At 37.0% G+C, this 19,502-nt stretch overlaps 1 protein-coding gene across 3 annotated transcripts in view; it reads left to right on the plus strand.

Moving 5' to 3' along the window:
• The window catches only part of tbxas1 (thromboxane A synthase 1 (platelet)), a 129,354-nt gene that overhangs the window by 87,666 nt on the left and 22,186 nt on the right, over window positions 1–19,502 (plus strand). For all 3 annotated transcript variants that reach the window (XM_006633793.3, XM_069192155.1, XM_069192156.1), the window contains 4 exons: window positions 2,741–2,829; window positions 3,833–3,981; window positions 4,706–4,836; window positions 5,626–5,940. In XM_006633793.3, the coding sequence (XP_006633856.2) occupies window positions 2,741–2,829; window positions 3,833–3,981; window positions 4,706–4,836; window positions 5,626–5,940 (684 nt within the window). The remainder of the gene's footprint in view (window positions 1–2,740; window positions 2,830–3,832; window positions 3,982–4,705; window positions 4,837–5,625; window positions 5,941–19,502) is intronic.

Below are 19,502 nucleotides of genomic sequence, written 5' to 3' on the forward strand. Positions count from 1 at the left end.
TGGTATGGATGTATATTTGAGTATCGTCAGCGTAAAAATGAAAGCTGAAAGAAGACATGTGGTCCTTTTGCCTTACCCTTCTTTCACTCTGTTACACTGGCAGCCCAAGTGTTTACAGTCTGTAGTCTCTATTAATTCTATTGTCACAAGTGATAAATAACTTTTCAGCTCCTTACCAGGCACCAGCAGTGTGTATTGATTTTCATTTGCCCTGATTTTGCTGGAGAGAGAGGACATTGATGCTGTCATCTTTTATCAGCTAACTACCATTTCTTTATAAAACCAGACTTTGGGTTTATTTTTTATGGCTTTTAAGGAAGAAATATAATAATAATAAAAAACTGTGGCCATTCACATATGAAATATTAAAGACATAAATTTAAAGATTCTAAACTAACATTGCATATGGATTTAAGCACTTGAAAAATATTTTGTTTTTGTAAGTTACAGTACAAAGGTTTAACCTTTAATGACTTTGTGTATATTTGAAAACTTGAAAATACTGTCATTTCAGGTTTCAACACCTCAAAGTGTGGTCTAGATCTAGAATGTATTAAATAAATTCTTAATCAAGTTATTTAAATATTTTATTGATCTTCAACACTCATTCTATACTGTATGTAACATGCTGGCAACTTAGAGGCTTGCATGGCTGTTATAAAACATACATTGTTTCATAGTTAAAATTTAATCTGCAGGGGTGTATGGTTATGTTGATTCATTTATCCTAGGTTGATATATCAGTTTGGAGAAATAACTAATTGTAAAGAGTAAAAAAGGTTTGTTATACTGTATCTATTTCTCAGGTTCTTGTCCTGTGACACGGGGCGCAAAAACAATTATAATATAGCATCTGTAAAATCATATGGTAGCACAGTATATCCTCTGTAATAGTTGTATGGTGCTTTGTTACCCATATAATTAAATACAAATGCAAATGTTATTCTAAATTCTTACACTTCTCTTACTGATAATAGATTGGATACTGTATTTTTGTTGTTTATTTATTGCTTTAGATTAAAGGCCAGAGCTGTTATATTCAAAATAAATAAGCAAATTGAAGACAACAAGCCTTATAATAATGATTTTTTTTCTTTTGTTTGTGTAGTCATCATATCTCAGGAATTATCTGTCCTGGACTCTAAACCCAGGCTCTGTTCTGCTTATTGGTATGAACTGTAGCAAACAAAGCAGCAAGAGACTTCTGTAAAGAATTGGCGTTATTCATATTTATGGCATTGTAATCTCAGTGGTATAATGCATCCACTCTTACATTCTATTATTCCATTCAGTGCTGTGTTGATTTCTTTTGTGCATTTTCAGTAGAAGTCCAGGAAAGCCAGAGGGGCTTGCAGTGTTCTTATGTAGCTGGAGTTGCTGGTGTTTTATCAAACCAAAACCACTGTGGTAGATTTCCCTTGGGTTTCTGCAGGAGAGAACAATTACACACTACACTGGGGGTCCTGAGCAAAGGAACGAGAAAGACGAACTCACCACCAAGGTGATAAATAAAGAGACAGGCACCACAGTGGGATATAACCCTTCAGATTGAGATTCTTTTTAGACCCCTCCCTTCAGATTATGATGCTTTAACTGTATGTGCTGTAAGACATGTATTACACTGCTGTGAATATGAATAATATTTTAACAGGAGAAAATTAAATTAATAATATAAAAAGTAGAATTTATTATAACTATAGGATTTATTTATAGCCCTTAGCACTAAGCATCACATCACAATATTTCTTGTTGTTTATTGTGCCCTACACATCATCACAGTTCATTTGTTTGGGACTTTATGAAGGGTTTTGTACTTCATATCTTGCCGTTTTTTCCGTGGTGGAGAGAAACAATATTAGTTGTTCATGCTAGACATCTGCTTTATGACTGCAAGATAAGGAAAGCAAGAGAGGTCTGTTTAGAGGTGCATTGCTTCTGCTGTAGTCGAAGGTGTGAGGATGGTGATACGTACAATATGAATCCTAATGTAAATTGTGGTACGCAGATAGCCTGTGTCTTTAGATTGTTCTTTACATTGAACCAAGACTGAAACTGAGTGAATGAGTAAAAGTAAATGCTATCTCACATATTTGTGCATAAGTACATACCGACATCTGAATTTTTAAAATGACAACCCCGAAAACTATCAGATTTTTTCTTAGAAACAATCTTCATCATGATCATGAGATGAACACACCTATAATCTTTGAGAATCTATGCTTGTGTTTGCTCCATATTGTGCTTAGTGTTGTGCGTCTCATGTGTCATGGCTTCTTGGTTTAATATGTTTGATTTATATATAGTACTGTACATAGATTTATTTCCTGTAAATGGGTATTTACTGTTCATTGAATTAACTTTTTGCAGAATGCTTTCATAAGAGTTTGTGTGATTTCAAATGTACAGTACCTACTGTAGGTATTTTAATGAATCAAACATCCCACAGGCTGCATGTAAACAATAGGTATGTTGCCCCTCATGTACAGCGTTTTAATGTGTGTGAGCTGTACATTAAATTAGCTGTTTTTATGATACTAGACAGACTTCTGATTTTTTTAATAAGACATATTATGAATCCTAATTGTGATTTTCCTGGTAAATACATATTTTTTCCAGAGTAAATTTTAATGGGAATTTATTTGCTTGTCAAGTTTTTCTGTTTTTTTTTTATCCATCTTTGGCTGAAGGAAGAGTACAGTATGTACAGAAGGTTAAAAGGGCTTTTATTATGTCTTTTCAGATGGTTCCCCTAATTAACATAGCAGCTGATACTCTGGTGGAGAACCTGAAGAGTTTTGCTGACTCTGGACAGAGCTTTGACGTTCACCGGTAGGTTTCACAGAAATGTGTTCTCCATGCTGTGAAAATCAAGATATTATATTTACTTCAAAAATGTTTGTCGCAGTTTGGTATTTTAAATTAATAGTAACTAAAAGTTGCGAGTCATGTAAGAAAGATTTTTTAACAATGTTCAGCAGTCCTGAGTTAATATACTCCAGTGTAAATATGGAAATGTGGTTTGATTATATTTGTTTCCTTAGACAGAGAATTCCACAAGGGGAAAGATGAACCCAGTGTATGTACATGTAGGCCTGAGCCACAATGCTGAGAATAGTATTTCTTATTAGGAAAAAAGGCAGATTGCACTTCATAGTAGAAGTTTAAGAATAATTAAGAATAAAAAGTTTCAGCACACTGGCACCTTTCAAGTTGTTTTATTTATATATTGTTTTATTTAATTTAGTTTAACATTTTAATAAAATTTTAGTTTGAACTCTAATCTTCAGTACTAGTACTTGATTTATCAGGCTGGTCTTTGTTTTGACTTCCATTTCATGCCATGTTCTCAAGTTGAACATGTTTTTAAGTTGTGTTTTCATTTCATAACTCTTCATTAATATTATGCCAGGTATCACTGTTGTTTTTGCTTTTCATTTTAAAATGTGCACATTCACAGTATATAAGTATATATAAGAAATATATGCATAATGTAATGGTGATGATTTTTATTGGATTGGTATTTTTTATTAGAAGATTTCTATAAGATTTACATTGAGTCCACATGAAGTCCAATGTATTTTTAAAAATATAGATTTGCTATTTCTAATACTGAGATAGGGTTTCAACTTGTCATTTACTTACATTTTTTATTTCAGTGTGTTTTTCAATTTCTTTTAAATTATAATAAATTATAACCATGGTACATGAAACTGATGCTTTTCAACAGATTAGTGAAGTGAAATTTTGAAACAAGTACAAATTCTTGAATAATCCAGTGACATTTAAAGACATTTAAAGTTTCTTTTTGTGCTCTTGTTAATGCCCCATTCAGGTGCCTGGGCTCCTTCACTATGGATGTCATTGCCAGTGTGGGATTTGGTACTCAGGTGGACTCTCAGAGGAACCCAGATAACCCCTTTGTGAAACATGCCAAGCAGTTCTTCTCTTTCACATTTTTCAGGCCCATGGTGATGCTGTTGAGTAAGTACAGTACTTCCTTGTTGCTGTTCCAGATGTAATGTTTCCTTTAGACCATTACTGTATGAGATAGGAAAGTAGCACAGAGACACAGACATACTGTACAGTAGTCTTGGTGTAAGAATTAACTCTGAAGATAGTAATTCTTCATTTAAGCCGGCCTCAATCTGCTACAGTACTGTACATACTGTAACAACATAATACTTTAATTCTATGGTGTTTCCAAGCTCTTAGTTTGTGGAGTCCCGAAGCTCCTGATGTCAATTCTCAAGTATTGAGGTTTCTAAAATGGCTTTTCAGTTATTATTAATATTTGTTATTCATATTACCATAGAAAACGTGGAAATACAGAAATATTGATTGTTACTAACTGCCCCTAATGACTTGGGAAATGATTATAGATTCTGTGCCAAGTATCTAAACCATATGTATTTATGTTAACGTGTTTAGTGTAACTAGCATACTGTTTTGTGAACTTTAATTTTTACTACATGAAGGCTCTCTTATAGTGTCTTATAGTTGTGTGCACTAGTTCACCAACAGGGTGAAATTGTGTTTTGTCCAGGAACAGATGGATTTTCATATAAATTCCTAAATATATTTCCGGATTTTTTTAATTTAGTGAATTTTAATATTATAGCAGCACTTATCTATGAGAGATACAGCATGAGGGATCCTTGCTCTTGAACAAAATAAAACAAAAATATATTTTTACCTCTTTCTTTAGTTGCTTTTCCATTCCTTATTTCTCCTCTTATCCGGATTGTACCTAACAAAAGGAGGGATGAACTCAACAACTTCTTTGTAAGCAGTATCAAAAACATGATAAAGCACCGTGAGGAACAGCCAGCCAATGAGGTACAGTATACCTGAGAATAATATGGAGTCAACAGTCCAAAATTTATTTTATGAGAAATATTTTAATCAAATCTGAAACTCCGTATATAGGGTTTGAATTGGGAAAAATACAAATGTAAAATGTGGCAGTTTTGATGTATTACAGTGTATACAGTATTTACAAATAAATTAATGTACTGTATATGTGGCAAACAAAGGGGACAACGCAGAGCACACCCTGGGTGGGGATCCCAGTCCATCGCAGAGTAGACAGACACAAACATGGACACACAGACACTCACACCAGGGCCAGTTTTCGCAGGAGCCAATTAACCTACAATACCAGTATGTAAGAAACGGGAGCACTTGGGTCCCAGCGCTGCAAGGCTGCAGTGCTAACCACTGCAACACTGTGCTTTCCCATCTGTAAACTACTTAATGATAATCTCAAACTAAGTGTTATATTATTGGCCTAGGTTCAGGCCCTTGAATGGATTTTTAGTCCTTATAAACTGTGAATTTTCAAAGCCAAAAATAATTTTGCTGTCTGAGTTACAGGGGCCAGTAAGGCAGCACCTTAGGTTGCTAGTCAGCATTACCATATACTCTTCTTACTTAAGTACAGTGTTACAGGGTACTCTGATAGCTCATCATTAAGAAGCAATACATAGTAGCCTATAACCTGTACTTATTGAGTGTACTGAACTCCAATAGAGTCAGATCTCAGGAGCTAAGCTGGATAGTAGGAGTATTTCAAAATCAGGTTTTGCTGGATGTGGATATTTGAGGCTTCTATTTGCATCCCTTCAGAGACGACGAGACTTCCTCCAGCTCATGCTTGACGTGAAAAGCACCAAGGAGTGTGTCAGTCTGGAAGATTTTGATGTTGTGAATCAAACTGATGTAGATGCACCAACAAGAACCAAGCAATATGACGAACCTTTAAAAAAAGCTCAGAAAAGGATCCTGACAGAAGATGAAATCCTTGGGCAAGCATTCATTTTTCTCTTAGCCGGCTATGAAACCACGAGCAGTACACTGGCCTTTGCCTGTTACCAGATGGCCCTCAACATGGAGTGTCAGAAGAAGGTCTTCAGTGAGGTGGATGAGTTTTACACCAGACATGTAAGTGCATATATAGATCACACATACTTATCTTTTTTAATAAACCCGCTAGAGACTTAAGGGGTAAACTTTGAACTGTGCTTATGTGCTGCATGTTATCAGAACACCGAGATGTTGTGATCAACAAGCAACAAATAAGAGGAGAGTATTGTGCTCATGTTGGAATAAAACTCAGGTTACTGGAAATGAGAGGGGTTGTGCTAATCACCAAGCCACAATGCAGTCATACTGTAAGATGTGACTATTAGGGTGTATGTTCACCTCAGACCTAAGTGTACTCAAATGGTGATATTTACATATAAAACCCCTGCTGGTGTTGTGTCTGAATGTATCTGGATTTTCTTTCACACATCACTGGCTTTATCAGAGATATGCAACTTGTGTGGTATGTTAATAAAAATTGGATTCAATTATTTACAGAAAGTGTAGATGCATCTCTAGCTGCTTGTAGTTTGTCTAAAGTGTAAAACACTAAACATGTACCCAAATACAGTATTATAGGCATTATGTTGTGCCATTGGTGCTCTTGCTGCTGTGTGGGGGAGGTGGGTGTTGAACTTGTCAGTGTGGGTAAGACCTAATTTAATATGCACACCTCACTGAAAAGTGCATCTCCACCTACTGAACCTCCAGTCCAAGATGAACTGCTAAATCTTGTAGCTCATCCAGCCCCGTCCAAGACGGAAAGCATGAAGAATCATCCATCTGAAAAGCTGAGCCATTATTCCAGGAGTTTCAATATCTATGGATGCGACTCCTACATACTTGTTGACCCTTAGCTCTTAATCGCTGTCCAATGCATTAAATAGGGACATAAAGGACATTGTAACATTTCTCAATGTGTCTGATGCTCCACCTCCAGAAACTGAAGGAACAAGTCTTCAAGGTTGCTGATATTCTTTGCACTGGAGGATAATTCACTTGGGACCTGTTAAGTGTTAACTATTGCATTTGTTTCATGGGTTCTGCATCCATGTTATTCACTAGTGGCTAGCCCATATTTACCAGCATACAGTATGGTATAACACATGACATTTGATTGATAGATCTAAATCATGTTGACAGCTGTGAAGTGACAATGAAAACAGGATCCCCCTTACATGATAGTGTTTATTCTGGACCGTGATGTAACAGACGTGGTGTAATTCCATGGAGATCAGTTTGTTTTTAAACACTGCAGGTATGTCATAAACTGTGTTTGTACTGTATTTCATTACATATGAACATTGAGTGATGCTTCAGAGGGATTATCAAAGGAAAATTATTAGGAAGTCTCCAATCACTCATGGTTTGTTGTTCTTGGTTAGAATGGCCAGTATAATTTCTCTACGTGCAACAGACAGTCTTTGCTATGATTGCATAATATACTGTATACATATGAACATTGAGTGATGCTTCAGAGGGATTATCAAAGGAAAATTATTAGGAAGTCTCCAATCACTCATGGTTTTTTGTTCTTAGTTAGAATGGCCAGTATCATTTCTCTACATGCAACAGACAGTCTTTGCTATGATTGCATAATATACTGTATACATTGTATTTTACATTAGCCTTAATTTTTTAAATGAAGCAATGTACATGCTTTACTAGAAAATTTAAAATGTTATTATTTCTGACTGGATATTTGACATCTGGTCACTACCTCCAACCAGACACTGCACTAACCCCTGAAAATCTAAACAGTCTTGTCTGAAACCAGATGTCTGACAAACATAAGTAAATCTCTTTTGGTGTCTGGAGTCCCATCTGGAAAGTACTTAACATTGATGATCATGGCATACTCATAAATACTGAACATTATGATTTATTCAGGGGACTGTGAGCTGGTTTGAAGGAAGTTTTTTTAGAAAGACAACATGTAGGCAGTAGTTATGGATGCTGAAGATTGATAGCATTGCAGGAAAAGTTGTGTCAAAACTGTATTTTGGAACAGTTGAATGTTCATAAAACTTTTTCATAAAATTTACAGATTAGAGTGATTTTCAAAATGTTGAGGAACTGAAAAATGGTGATTTGCTTCTAGACCTGTTCTAAAAACTGAATTTTCATTTGGGTCACATACTTTATGTCAGTTACGCTTATGGTTTGCCTGTCATTTGAACTACTAAAGGTACTTCTAGGAATCACGTAAGAGCACAACAGGAACCATTTCTCATTATTTTCACTGAGCAGTTCTGTATTGTCTACTCTGGACATAGTACAGGTAGATTTCTATGTGGGGATACTGTCTTGACAAATAATTCAAAAACGGTAAATTAATTCTGCATAAGAATCCAGATAAATTGGAGAAGCATTCCAGGACCCACACCCAAACACACTTAATAAAATAACTATCTATCTATCCATTTTCTAACCTCACCACTTTATCCAATACAGGATCCTTTTCTGTGTAACCTTTGTGCTCTGTCTTTATAAATTGCTCATAAGTGTTTAACTTAAAGAACTTGCAAATTAAGAACAAATGCAGATTCAATAGTTTGGATGTATCTTGCCATTAATAAATTCCAGTCTACTGTCTTAATGCATTGAATGAGATTTACAAAATAGTGAACATCAATGTGATGGACAGGCACATCTTGAGAGACAAATGGTCACCACGTCAGTCCAGGACCAGTGTGTCCATGTAATATTTTTCAAGCTGCAGTAGCTAGAACTATGAAAAAATAGTAAGACTAAACTGATAGATAGTGTAATATATTCTGAGTGAAAATGATATGCACTCACAGGGCATATTCAGAGTTCACCACACTGAGTGAAACCTGACAAAGCTGGTGAAGTACATAATAAAGTAATTTTTTTATGGAAATGAAAATCAGATAAGAACATTACATTTATGTATTTGAATTTATCATCAGGAATCATCATCCACTTTCATGAGTTTTTTCTTTGAAATCAATAAGCACCTCATTATGTTACAATTTTCGACATATGCTTCTACTCTAAATTCAGACAATGAAAGATTTTTAAGCCAAGCTTGACTAAATTGTGGAATTCCAAAGGAGGACAGGCTTTTACTAGCTGAAAACTGCAACACAACTGTTTGAAGAAATGCTTGTCTCTGGAAAGGAACCATTTGCGATGAAGGAGTTTCAAATATAAGCTTTATTACAAAATGTGCAGAGCATTGATTCATCATCAAAACCAGATTTCACCAGATAAACAGGATCATACATCCTGGCAACATCCATGGTCAAGTACTGTACATTAATCAATGTCCAGTGAAAACCATCAAACACTAGTATGCTGATGATGCTGCAGCGTGTCTTGACATGCAGTAAATGGATCTCCTAACAATTGTCAGTATATTTTTTGAGGCTATGAAAAGAAGGAGTTTACCCTTACCATTTAGAAGAACATTAAGTCATTAATCATTAATAATTGCTTACACTTATATAGCGCTTTTCTGGACACTCCACTCAAAACACTCTACAGGTAATGGGGACTCCCCTACACCACCACCAATATGCAGACCCATCTGGATGATGCAACGGCAGCCATAGTGCGCCGGAACGCTCACCACACATCAGCTTTCAGTGGGGAGGAGAGCAGAGTAACAAAGCTAATTCATATAGGGGGATTATTAGGCCATGATTGGTAAGGACACCGGGGTTACACCCCTACTCTTTTTGAGAAACACCCTGGGATTTTTAATGACCACAGAGAGTCAGGACCTCGGTTTTACACCTCATCCAAAGGATGGCGCCTGTTTACAGTATAGTGTCCCCGTCACTTTACTGAAGCATTAGGACCCACATGGACCGCACGGTGAGCGCCCCCTGCTGTCCCCACTAACACCTCTTCCAGCAGTAACCTTAGATTTTCCCAAGAGGTCTCCCATCCAGGTACTGACCAGGCTCACACCTTAGCTTCAGTGGATTGCCAGCTGTAAGTTGCAAGGTGATATGGCTGCTGGTGATTATTAAACTCCATATGCTAACACCCCAGAACCCTCAATGAATGTGTGATTAATGTACAGCACTGTCCTTACCTTGAAAGTTGTCTTTCTAAGCTGTTATTGATGAATTGATCACATGAAATCTGCAAACGATGAGTTTGGCTGCTTGATAAAGTGGGTATTTTTAGGGCTGCAATATCAAAACAGAAACCAAACTCATGGTTGACCATGTAATCATGATTCCTACTGTGCTGCATGGTCTTGAAATATCGACAACATACTGTATAGGAAACATTTTGGGTGGTGGAATGTCTTTGTCTGGGGCAAAATGACATACAGTGGGTATAGAAAGTCACCACCCCCTTCAAAATGTTCACCTTTTGTTGCCCTAAAGCCCAAAAAGAAGACAAATAAAATAAGACCTTTTCCAGTTTTATTTACAAATTGTATCTTGCAACATCCAAGTGAAAAAATAAAGCAAAAGTTCTGAAAAAAAAATAAAACTAAAAAAGTAGATTAACTGGGTTATATTTTGCCCATTCCTCCTTACAGAATTGTTCAAGGTCAGTCAAACTGTGCGGTGACCGTTGATTAACTGCCCTCTTCAAATCATTCCAAAGATTTTCAATGGAATTTAGGTTGAGGCTCTGACTAGGCCACTCAAGGACATTCACCTTCCTGTCCTTCAGCCACTGTATGGTTGGGTCATTGTCATGTTAAAAGGTGAACCATCTTCCCATTTTCAACATTTCTTCAAGAATTTGCCTGTACTTTCCACCATCTATCTTCCCTTTTATCCTGGCAAATGCCCCAGTCCCAGCTGAAGAGAAACACCCCCAAAACAGGATGCTGCCACCACCATGCTTTACTGTAGGAGTGGTGTTCTTTGGATGGTAAGATTTATGGGGTTTTGCCAGATGTACCGTTGTGCATTCTGGCCAAAAAGTTCGATTTTGGTTGCATCTGACCACAGCATCTTTAAGGTGCTTTTTAGCAAAACTTAACAAGACTTTTTGTGTCTTTTTTAAGGAGTGTCTTTTTTCTTGCTACCCTTGCATACAGGACAGATGTGTGGAGAGCTTGTGATGTGATATTGTTGTCCCATGCACACAATGACCAGTCATTGCCAAAAAGGCCTGTAGCTCGGTCAAAGTTGCCATCTGCCTCTTGGTAGCCTCTCTGATCAGTCTCCTAATTGCTCCGTCATCCAGTTTAGAGGGACAGCCTGATCTAGGCAAGGTCTGGGTGGTGCCATACACCTTCCACTTCTTAATGATGGTCTTGACTGTGCTCCATGGGATACTTAAACCCTTTGAAATCTTTTTATACCCATCTCCTGACTTGTGCCTTTCCACAACTTCCAACACAGCTCAAAGTTCTTTTGAAAGCACCTTTCCGCCCATAGTGGATTCTTTGCTTTGAAAGAAGAATGGAGTGGTGGCACTGTGGCTAAGGATCTGCGCCTGTGGCTAGAAGGTTGCTGGTTTGAATCCTGCAGCTGGCAGAGGCATCCTGCTCCATTGGGCCCCTGAGCAAGGCCCTTAACCCCAACTACTCCAGGGGTGCTGTACAATGGCTGACCCTGTGCTCTGACCCCAAGCTTCTCTCCCTGTCTGTATCTCTGTGTCTCAAGGAGAGCAAGCTGGGATATGTGAAAAGATGAATTCCTAATGCAAGAAATTGTATATGGTTAATAAAGTAATCTTATCTTATCTCTTATAAATGCACTTCCAAGCAGTGGAATTCTCTAGAAACAGCTGCTTTTATTCTGAACTAATCAGAATCACCACAATTGATCACAGGTGGGAGCCAATTGGTTTGTTGTTTGATCTGTAAGGTGATTGGTTATATCTGAGCTTTTTTACAAATGCAATCGTAAGTGGGGTGTTCACTTATCCAAATAAGGTATTTACTGTTTTAATATTATACATTTTCAGAATGTTTTAGAATTTAATTTTCACTTGGCTTATGCGTGTTACTGTGTGTAAATAGAAAATGGAACAAGCCTAATTTTAATTTGTTTAATTTTCAGAGAGTCATACAATAAAAGGTACAAATTTTGAAAGTGGGTGGTGACTTTCTGTACCCAGTGTAGATACAGTAGCTCCACTTCTCCATTATGCTCACTGTTATTCATTTAATGCTTCACATGCAAAGAGGTAGCCTTGGTTAGAGGATTGATGTGCCATTCACTTATAATACATTAAACTCATAAATAACCAGAAAGAACTGAGAGGTTTTGTTAAATAAAACCCCATGACTACTCAGGCCAAATCAAGCACATTGAACCTACAGTATGTGAAGCTGACTCCAACGTCAACGTCTTAAGCAATTGTGTTTGCACTAGGCCCAGACTCAAATGAATGATGTCTGGATTAATAAGATATAACCTGCATTCAGGACTCATTTTTGCTTGTTGAAGCATGTGGAAGCTCCTTGGTTCCAAGATTTTATGTGCTATGAATATGAATATATTGTACATTAAAGAACAATCTTCTATTTAAGATTTTGACCAATAATTACAGCACTGAGGCACTGATTTTCCAACTGCTCATGAGAATATGTAGTTCATGAACTTCCTGCAGTGTGAATGGTAAGCAATGAAACATGAGTATAATATAAAATTATTTTGATGTCTGATAAATTCTGCAGTGCTGTCATGTTTCTTGCTTAGACCTTAGCAAATTAGCTTCCGCTAAATGCTGTGGTTCAGCAGAAAGTAGCTAGAAACATAAATTGGTAAAGTACTAATAATTAGGTCATTTATCATTCCAGGTGATATGATTTTTTTAAATGACTTTGTTCTCTGCTGTTTATTTAATTTTCTTCCTTGAAGGTAATTTAAAAATGTACACATTAGGAATAGAGGACCCAGTAATACTCAGTTTAAATACAAAAAATAAAACAACTGCCAAGAGGGTTCTTATGTTGATGTTGCTAGCCCAGCCTGTACTATCAGAGAAAACAGACTGCGTACATTTTTGGGGTGTTTATTTAATAAGCTGTTGATTAAATTTTCCTCCTTTTAAAATCAGAGTTGTAGCGTCAGAGCCAAAAAGGCAAAAATGTTTGTGATATGCCTTTTATATTCCATTGTAAATCAGCAGTTCCTTTATTTTCATAAAACTCTTTGAAGAACTGAGATGTTTTTCAAAATATGAAATGTTTCTTCCTTTTCAGCTCTTTTAGCTTCCCGGGATTGGGTGCTATCACAGCTACCCTGCTAGTTCTGAGAAAGGAAATAAGTGTACAGTAACTGAATTGTTTCAACAAGCACATATGTTTCAGAGGATTAGAATCTGTCAAAGTGTTATGTGTACTATTATACATTTCTATAACAAAGAAGTAAAAGCACTTTTTTCTATTCTGTCCATTAATTTTACATCTGACTGCTGTGTTTACCCCTGGAAGGCCATTAATATAGCTTTTATCTTAATAAACAAGTGTAATGCATTAAAGCAAACGGTCTTTAGTGAGTCATGTGGAAGGAGTTGGGCTGCAGAATGACTGGAGCTCTGCTGTTCAAATTATATGTTTCAAGTACTTGCTTTGCCTACTGAGCATTTCTACAAAGGCTGCTTTGATGGTAGGGTGTCTGGGTTATATATAAAATAGACAGAAAGGAAAGAAAACTGCCGTAATTTAACAAAGAAAATCTACTAAGCAGACACATGATGCAGATTTCTTTATTATGAACACAGAGCAGGAGCACTGCTTTTCACTCAAGTGACCTAGTTTGAACCTTAAGAGTGCCTGAGTGACTTAGGCAATAAGGTTGGACACATATAGAAACTTGAAACAAATATATACAGTAGACATGTTTAGGTATGAGTGGTAACCTCCATTATCTTTAAGGAATAGTTAATAGGTCGAATCCACAGATCACCATTGTTTTATCTGTGCAACATAAGATGCAAAAAGTAAAATATTATGGTGATGATTTAACAGAGTTTGAGGTTCAGTTTGTATGTGCTGCATAATCATATACAGTAACACACAATTTAATATGAGAATGGTGGGTTTGAAAAATTAAGTTATTAGCTGATTTTAACCAGCTGAGGAATTAATCTGGGTGTCTGTGACTATAGATATTCCACTGCAGGATATTTTTACAATGGTTGCACACTTCTTTTTCATTTACGCATTGAAATAATTCCGTTGCGAGGGAACTGGTGAGACATTAATTTTATAACCTGCTTTTTAAAAATATTTCTAAAATAAGTAAAGAAGATGTGGATTGGCTAAGTAATAAATGTCATTATCATGATATATGGCAAATTTCTCCCATAGATTTTCTGAAATCTAGACATATTTTTTTTATCAGATCTAGCAAATACTGACGTGGTGGAACATTAAAAAACAAAACCAAGAAAAGGCAGAGAACACCAGAGTTCAATGTTTCACAGTAGGTCCTTATGTAAATAAAAACAGAAGACCTTCGAGAAACTTATGTGGGCTGGAAAGAAACAAATGAGTCAAGACTACATTTTATCAGTGCCTTTAATAATTCCAGAACTACAGTACCTGTTAATGCAGAGACTTTTAGTTTGATGAGATTCAGGCTTCAGATGTGATCAAATTAGCATCCCTGAATACTGTTTGCACATTGAACAGCTCATTAACTTTCAACAGAAAACATTTAATAAACATTAAAATGATAAATGTCAATGTTTAATGTTTAATTATACAGAGTGGTATATGGTCCATACCACATAATATGCTACATAGTGCTAATATTACTGCTGTTAACAAATATGGACAACCATTGTGCTATCCAGTATACTGTATATTACCAATGCTTAGGTTAACAAGACCCAAAGAGATAAGGTCAACCAGGTTGTTTCATGTAGTACTTGTGATTGTTGAAGGTGCAGCCCTGAAGGATTAGTGCAAAGCTTTTAAAATCGTACAGGCTCGAGGAAAATATATTAAGAAGCATCACTTATTATTCTACAGGGGCAGTAGCTGTCCAGGATCATAGGAGAAGCCTATTCCAAAGATGCAGGGGTTAGTGGGCAGTCAGTGACAGCCCTGGAGCCCAGATGAAATGATGGCTGCTGAAATATTCAGAAGGCTGGGCAGGCAGACAGGCTTGGCTGGAAACATTTCATTATCTGAGAATTAGAGTGCCAGCTTCCCGCAGCTTCTGGAGGCATATTTATTGCACTACTGCTCCTGTTGCTTAAAGGGCTACTAAGGAAGACGCCCACAAGGTCAAGGAGGAATTGTACTGTTATACAAGAGCTATAGGGAATTTCTGAGTGAACAAAGAGACACCAGTTGTACAAGCCGGAAAACATTCAGGCTTGAAAAAAAATCCTGAGTGGAGCTCTATACAGCAGCACCTCACCATTTTACCCAATATCCTGAAAGGCTTAAAGCTATCTGCTGGGTTGGTATTCTCCTACACTGGTTCTCCTTTCACTGACAATGTTGGCAACACAGTATACTTTTTTCGGAATAAGGCATGAAACGTGAACCAGGAGACAGAAGTAGAAGTGAATTTAAAATCAAGAACAGGAGACTTTACCCAGTGGGTTGCAAGAGTATGGAACATGCTACCGAAACATGTTGTTGAAGCTGATACCTTGGCCTTCTTTAAGAAGTGGCTTGAGTAGATCCTGGGATCAATATACTAATTACTACTAAACAGTCCAGATGGACTTAATGCCTTCCGTTTGTGACCTTACATATGTTTTAGTGTTCTCAGGACTGTTGCTGAAGCGAGGAGATGCTTTGCCATCATGGGTTTTGATGGTGTACATTGATGGTTTCAATTATTGGGTCATCTCCTCATTTAAGAAGAATCACTAAAACGTTGATTAATATGGAGATTCACAAACTGTCTAAAAAGATAAATCAATGTGACATGTTAGCTATTATTTTTAGCTAAATGTTCATATAAAATGCATTATTGTATGGTAACTGCACTCACATACTACATTTATCAAACATCTTTATACCTTTATACCTTTGGTATCGATGTCTGTTGCTGTCCTAATCTTCTCCAAGCTGTCCATATTGAACAATGAAATGTACTGTATGATTTCCTGGGCACACCAGAGATAGGTTTCATCTTATAAACAACTAATTATATGAAGTTCAGAAATGTTTAAGATTTTTTTCCTTTATCATCATTTTTAATTCAAGAAACAATTAATATATTAAAAAATATTATATTATGTGATCAATCTCTATGCACTTAAGTGAATGTTAATGTGAAGATGTTAACAGAATTTAAGAATTGTACTTTACCTGGAGGGTTCCATTTAAAATGTACAGCATGGTATGAAATGGATATTGCCTCGGTGATCACTAAATAGTGATTCAATATTTATCTCCCAGTTTGTTGGTTGAAGTTACTACTCAGAACTAAAAAATAGCAGCGTATTTTGAGTCAAGCTAAAAATGTATCAGATTCTGCTATGGAAGATATACTGTATATCAAGAAAAAGTATTGATGGGAAGCCAGGGTTGTTTGTAGACATTTTTGTTATGTTGAAAAGAAAATAAAAATATTTGGATTTATAATCAAAATAACCACTTTTAGTTTTTAAAAAAATGTTTGAAAATGTATATTAACAATAATCAAAAATAATATTGTTTTACATTAATTATTTTGAAGTAATAGTTGGATAAAGTATTAGGTGCACTGTTTTCTTACTTTCTAAAATTTGCAAACCTAACATAGTTAGAATGTACTTGTAATATGTTTGCAATATTCTGTAATTCTGAATATAACAGAAAAATACATCAGACTGTCAAGTACAGTTCTTTCTGGGCCCAATGCAGACGGCATGATCCAGAATTGTGAGGAAACACTTGGGAAAAAGTCATGCAGGAGAAGTTATGGAGACAGGGGGCGTGTCCAAGGGGTGCAGGTGCCCAGGGGGAGTGAATCCGGGGCGAACAACCCATGAGTAAATCCAAACGGGTAATCCAAGACAGAAGAGTAAGTCCAATGCCAGAAGATCCATCCGAGGGAATTAAAACCATGAACCGGGTCGGGACCGGCAGGGGGGGGATCAGGAACAGAAGGTTAGAACCATGACGGGGCCAGACGCAGCAGGACCCTGGCTTTCACGAAACGGGATTCAATGAGGAGCCTCGAGTGACGTCTGCATCTGGCTTTTAAGGAGGAACTGAAATAGGGAACAGTTGTGGGTAATGGGAGAGAATGAGGAAGGGCTGGAGAGCCCTTAAGAGGAGGAGTAGCGATCGTGACACAGACAGGTGTGAGAATTCTTCAATGCTTTTTCCTGTCTATCCCAGGTCCAGTCTTAGGAGAATATTAATTTCTAGAGTTCTTTTCATTACCTCAATAATCAGTTATCTTGTCAAAGATGACCATCTTTTCCAGGTGAAGAGAGACAGTGGCAGGCCAAAAGGCAACTAAGATAAATTATTTTTGTTTTGGTGTCTGCTTTAGTGCTTTTTTGTGCCTGTATCCCAAATATTTAACAACCTTTTTATAGATACAGTGTTGTTTGAATCTTTATATTAAGGAATATGACAACAAAGATGTTTTGTATGTCCTTGACGATTGAATAATATCTCTGTTTGCTTAATCCCTCTATTGCTTTAATTTTTTGATAATTAGAATAAGACTTGCATAAAGATATTTTTTTTTAACTAAAAAGATTAATGCCTTTTTAAAGTATTTTAAATACCATGACTTAAAAGTCCTGTAGCAATAGCAGTATTCAGGCCTGGATAGACTTGCTCTCTATTTCTCATTTAAAAAGCATTCGTAGCAAGTGAGGGTTTAACTGGAGGTTCCTGTGGCCTATAATAACTGAGTGCAATATTTAGGGCTGTCCCTTGCCCAGATGATCTGGACAGTAAAATAAAGCTTTCAAACAAGAGGATTGTAACGAACAGTTCTTTCCGGACCCTATGCGGACGACACAATCCGACGAAGTGGGGGAACACTGGGGAAACGTCATGCAGGAAAACGGGGCTGAAGACAGGGGGGCGTGTCCAAGGTGCGCTGGTGCACGGGGGAGGCGTGGCCGAGGCGAACAATCCCAAAGAGTAATCCTTAGAGTATCCAAAAACACATGAGTAAGTCCAAAACCAGGAGATCCATCAGAACAAAGAATTAAAAACCACGAAGACCGGGTCGGAACCGGCGGACAGGGACAAGGAACAGGGGTTAAAACCTTAACGGGACCAGGCGCTTCCTGGTCCCGGACTCGCACGATATGGAAATCAGATGCAGAGCCCGGAAGAGCGTCAGCGCCTGGCTTTTAAGGTGGGCAGGGAATAGGGAGCAGGTGCATGGAATAAAGTCTTGAGTGATAGGGCTGGAGCACCCTTAAGGAGGGGGAACTAATATCGTGACAAGGATGCAATTTAGCCCATCTAGTTTGTTAGTAGCTAATTGACCTGATAACATACAGACATTTTTGTAAAAAAAAAAAGAGTATCTGTCCACACAAACTGGTTAACATGTTTCAGACTCTCTCAACTCATCCATAATTATTTATAATTGTCCTCTGATTCGTAATTTACCGTTGATAGTTAAATAGTTCAAGGGGTTGGTTATGTAAAATGTGTTTACAAATTTTGACTTGATTGGGTCCCCTAATGGTCTTCTATGTTCAACTCAAAAAAGAAGCCTGCCAGTCTAAGACATATTTTTGAGCCTGGGAATGTATTTGGTTCCTTTTTCTGGTCTAATTATGGATCTGCATTATAGTTTTTTGTGTTGTGGTAATCAAAATTGTCCACAATATTCACAGTATAAGAAATGAAGTCTTGGTAGTGCATTGTGTAATTATAACACAACTGCATTCAACAGCAATCAACAGAAAAACACATTGAAGCTCCTGAGAGGGAAATAATATGCCAGAAATGCTAATGTACAAGTTCTACAAGTTCTGCTACTAGTTCTGATGCAAAAGGGTTTTTGCTTTTTATATTTAATCAAGTCTGATAGTCTCTCTTGCTATTGGTCATCTTTCCTGTGAGCCTCAGGGAATTCCAATATCCTGTTCTAGTCAGTCTCAGTGCACTCAGCATCTGGAAACGACTAATCTGTTTTATTTATCTCAAAGTAGTGAATCAGCAAAGGAGAAGAAGGTCAGAATCCTTTGGATGGATCACTACCAAGAACGTGGGACTGTGACTTTTGGAACTGGTGTCCCTATAACATTGTATTAACTAACCCATAACTGTTGTTTCTTATACCTGTCATACTAAGCTGCCTAGAGAACATCTTCAGTGGAGCCAATCTAAAAATGACAAGATGTGCAGGTGAAAATGTGTTGTTTAATTAATGAGTTAACAGTGCTGATAGTAAAAAATAAACATGACTGGACCTGTACTGATTTTTCTGTTCCTTCCCGCTGCAGTATTTGTCCAGAACTGTATTTACTTTATGAAACTTATTAGAAAATGGCTACAGGAAGACTTTTCCCTGAAAACAGACTCTTGAGAATGAGAAAATAATAATATTTCTTAAACGTTAAGAGAGCATGTGTGTAATTTTTTCCAAGAGCTTTGTGTTGGCTGTCTTTCTGCATTAGAGCTTAGCATTTTGAGTCTGTGCAGGCTCATTAAGCTGTAATATCACAGCTTGACCTGGATGCTCCAGGTAATATGTAGTGAATTATTAATCTGCAGAACAACTCCCAAATGTGCTTCTTTATAGTGGGCATTAAAA

The sequence above is a fragment of the Lepisosteus oculatus genome, chromosome 7 (genome assembly GCF_040954835.1).
Source record: "Lepisosteus oculatus isolate fLepOcu1 chromosome 7, fLepOcu1.hap2, whole genome shotgun sequence".
Taxonomy (NCBI): domain Eukaryota; kingdom Metazoa; phylum Chordata; class Actinopteri; order Semionotiformes; family Lepisosteidae; genus Lepisosteus; species Lepisosteus oculatus.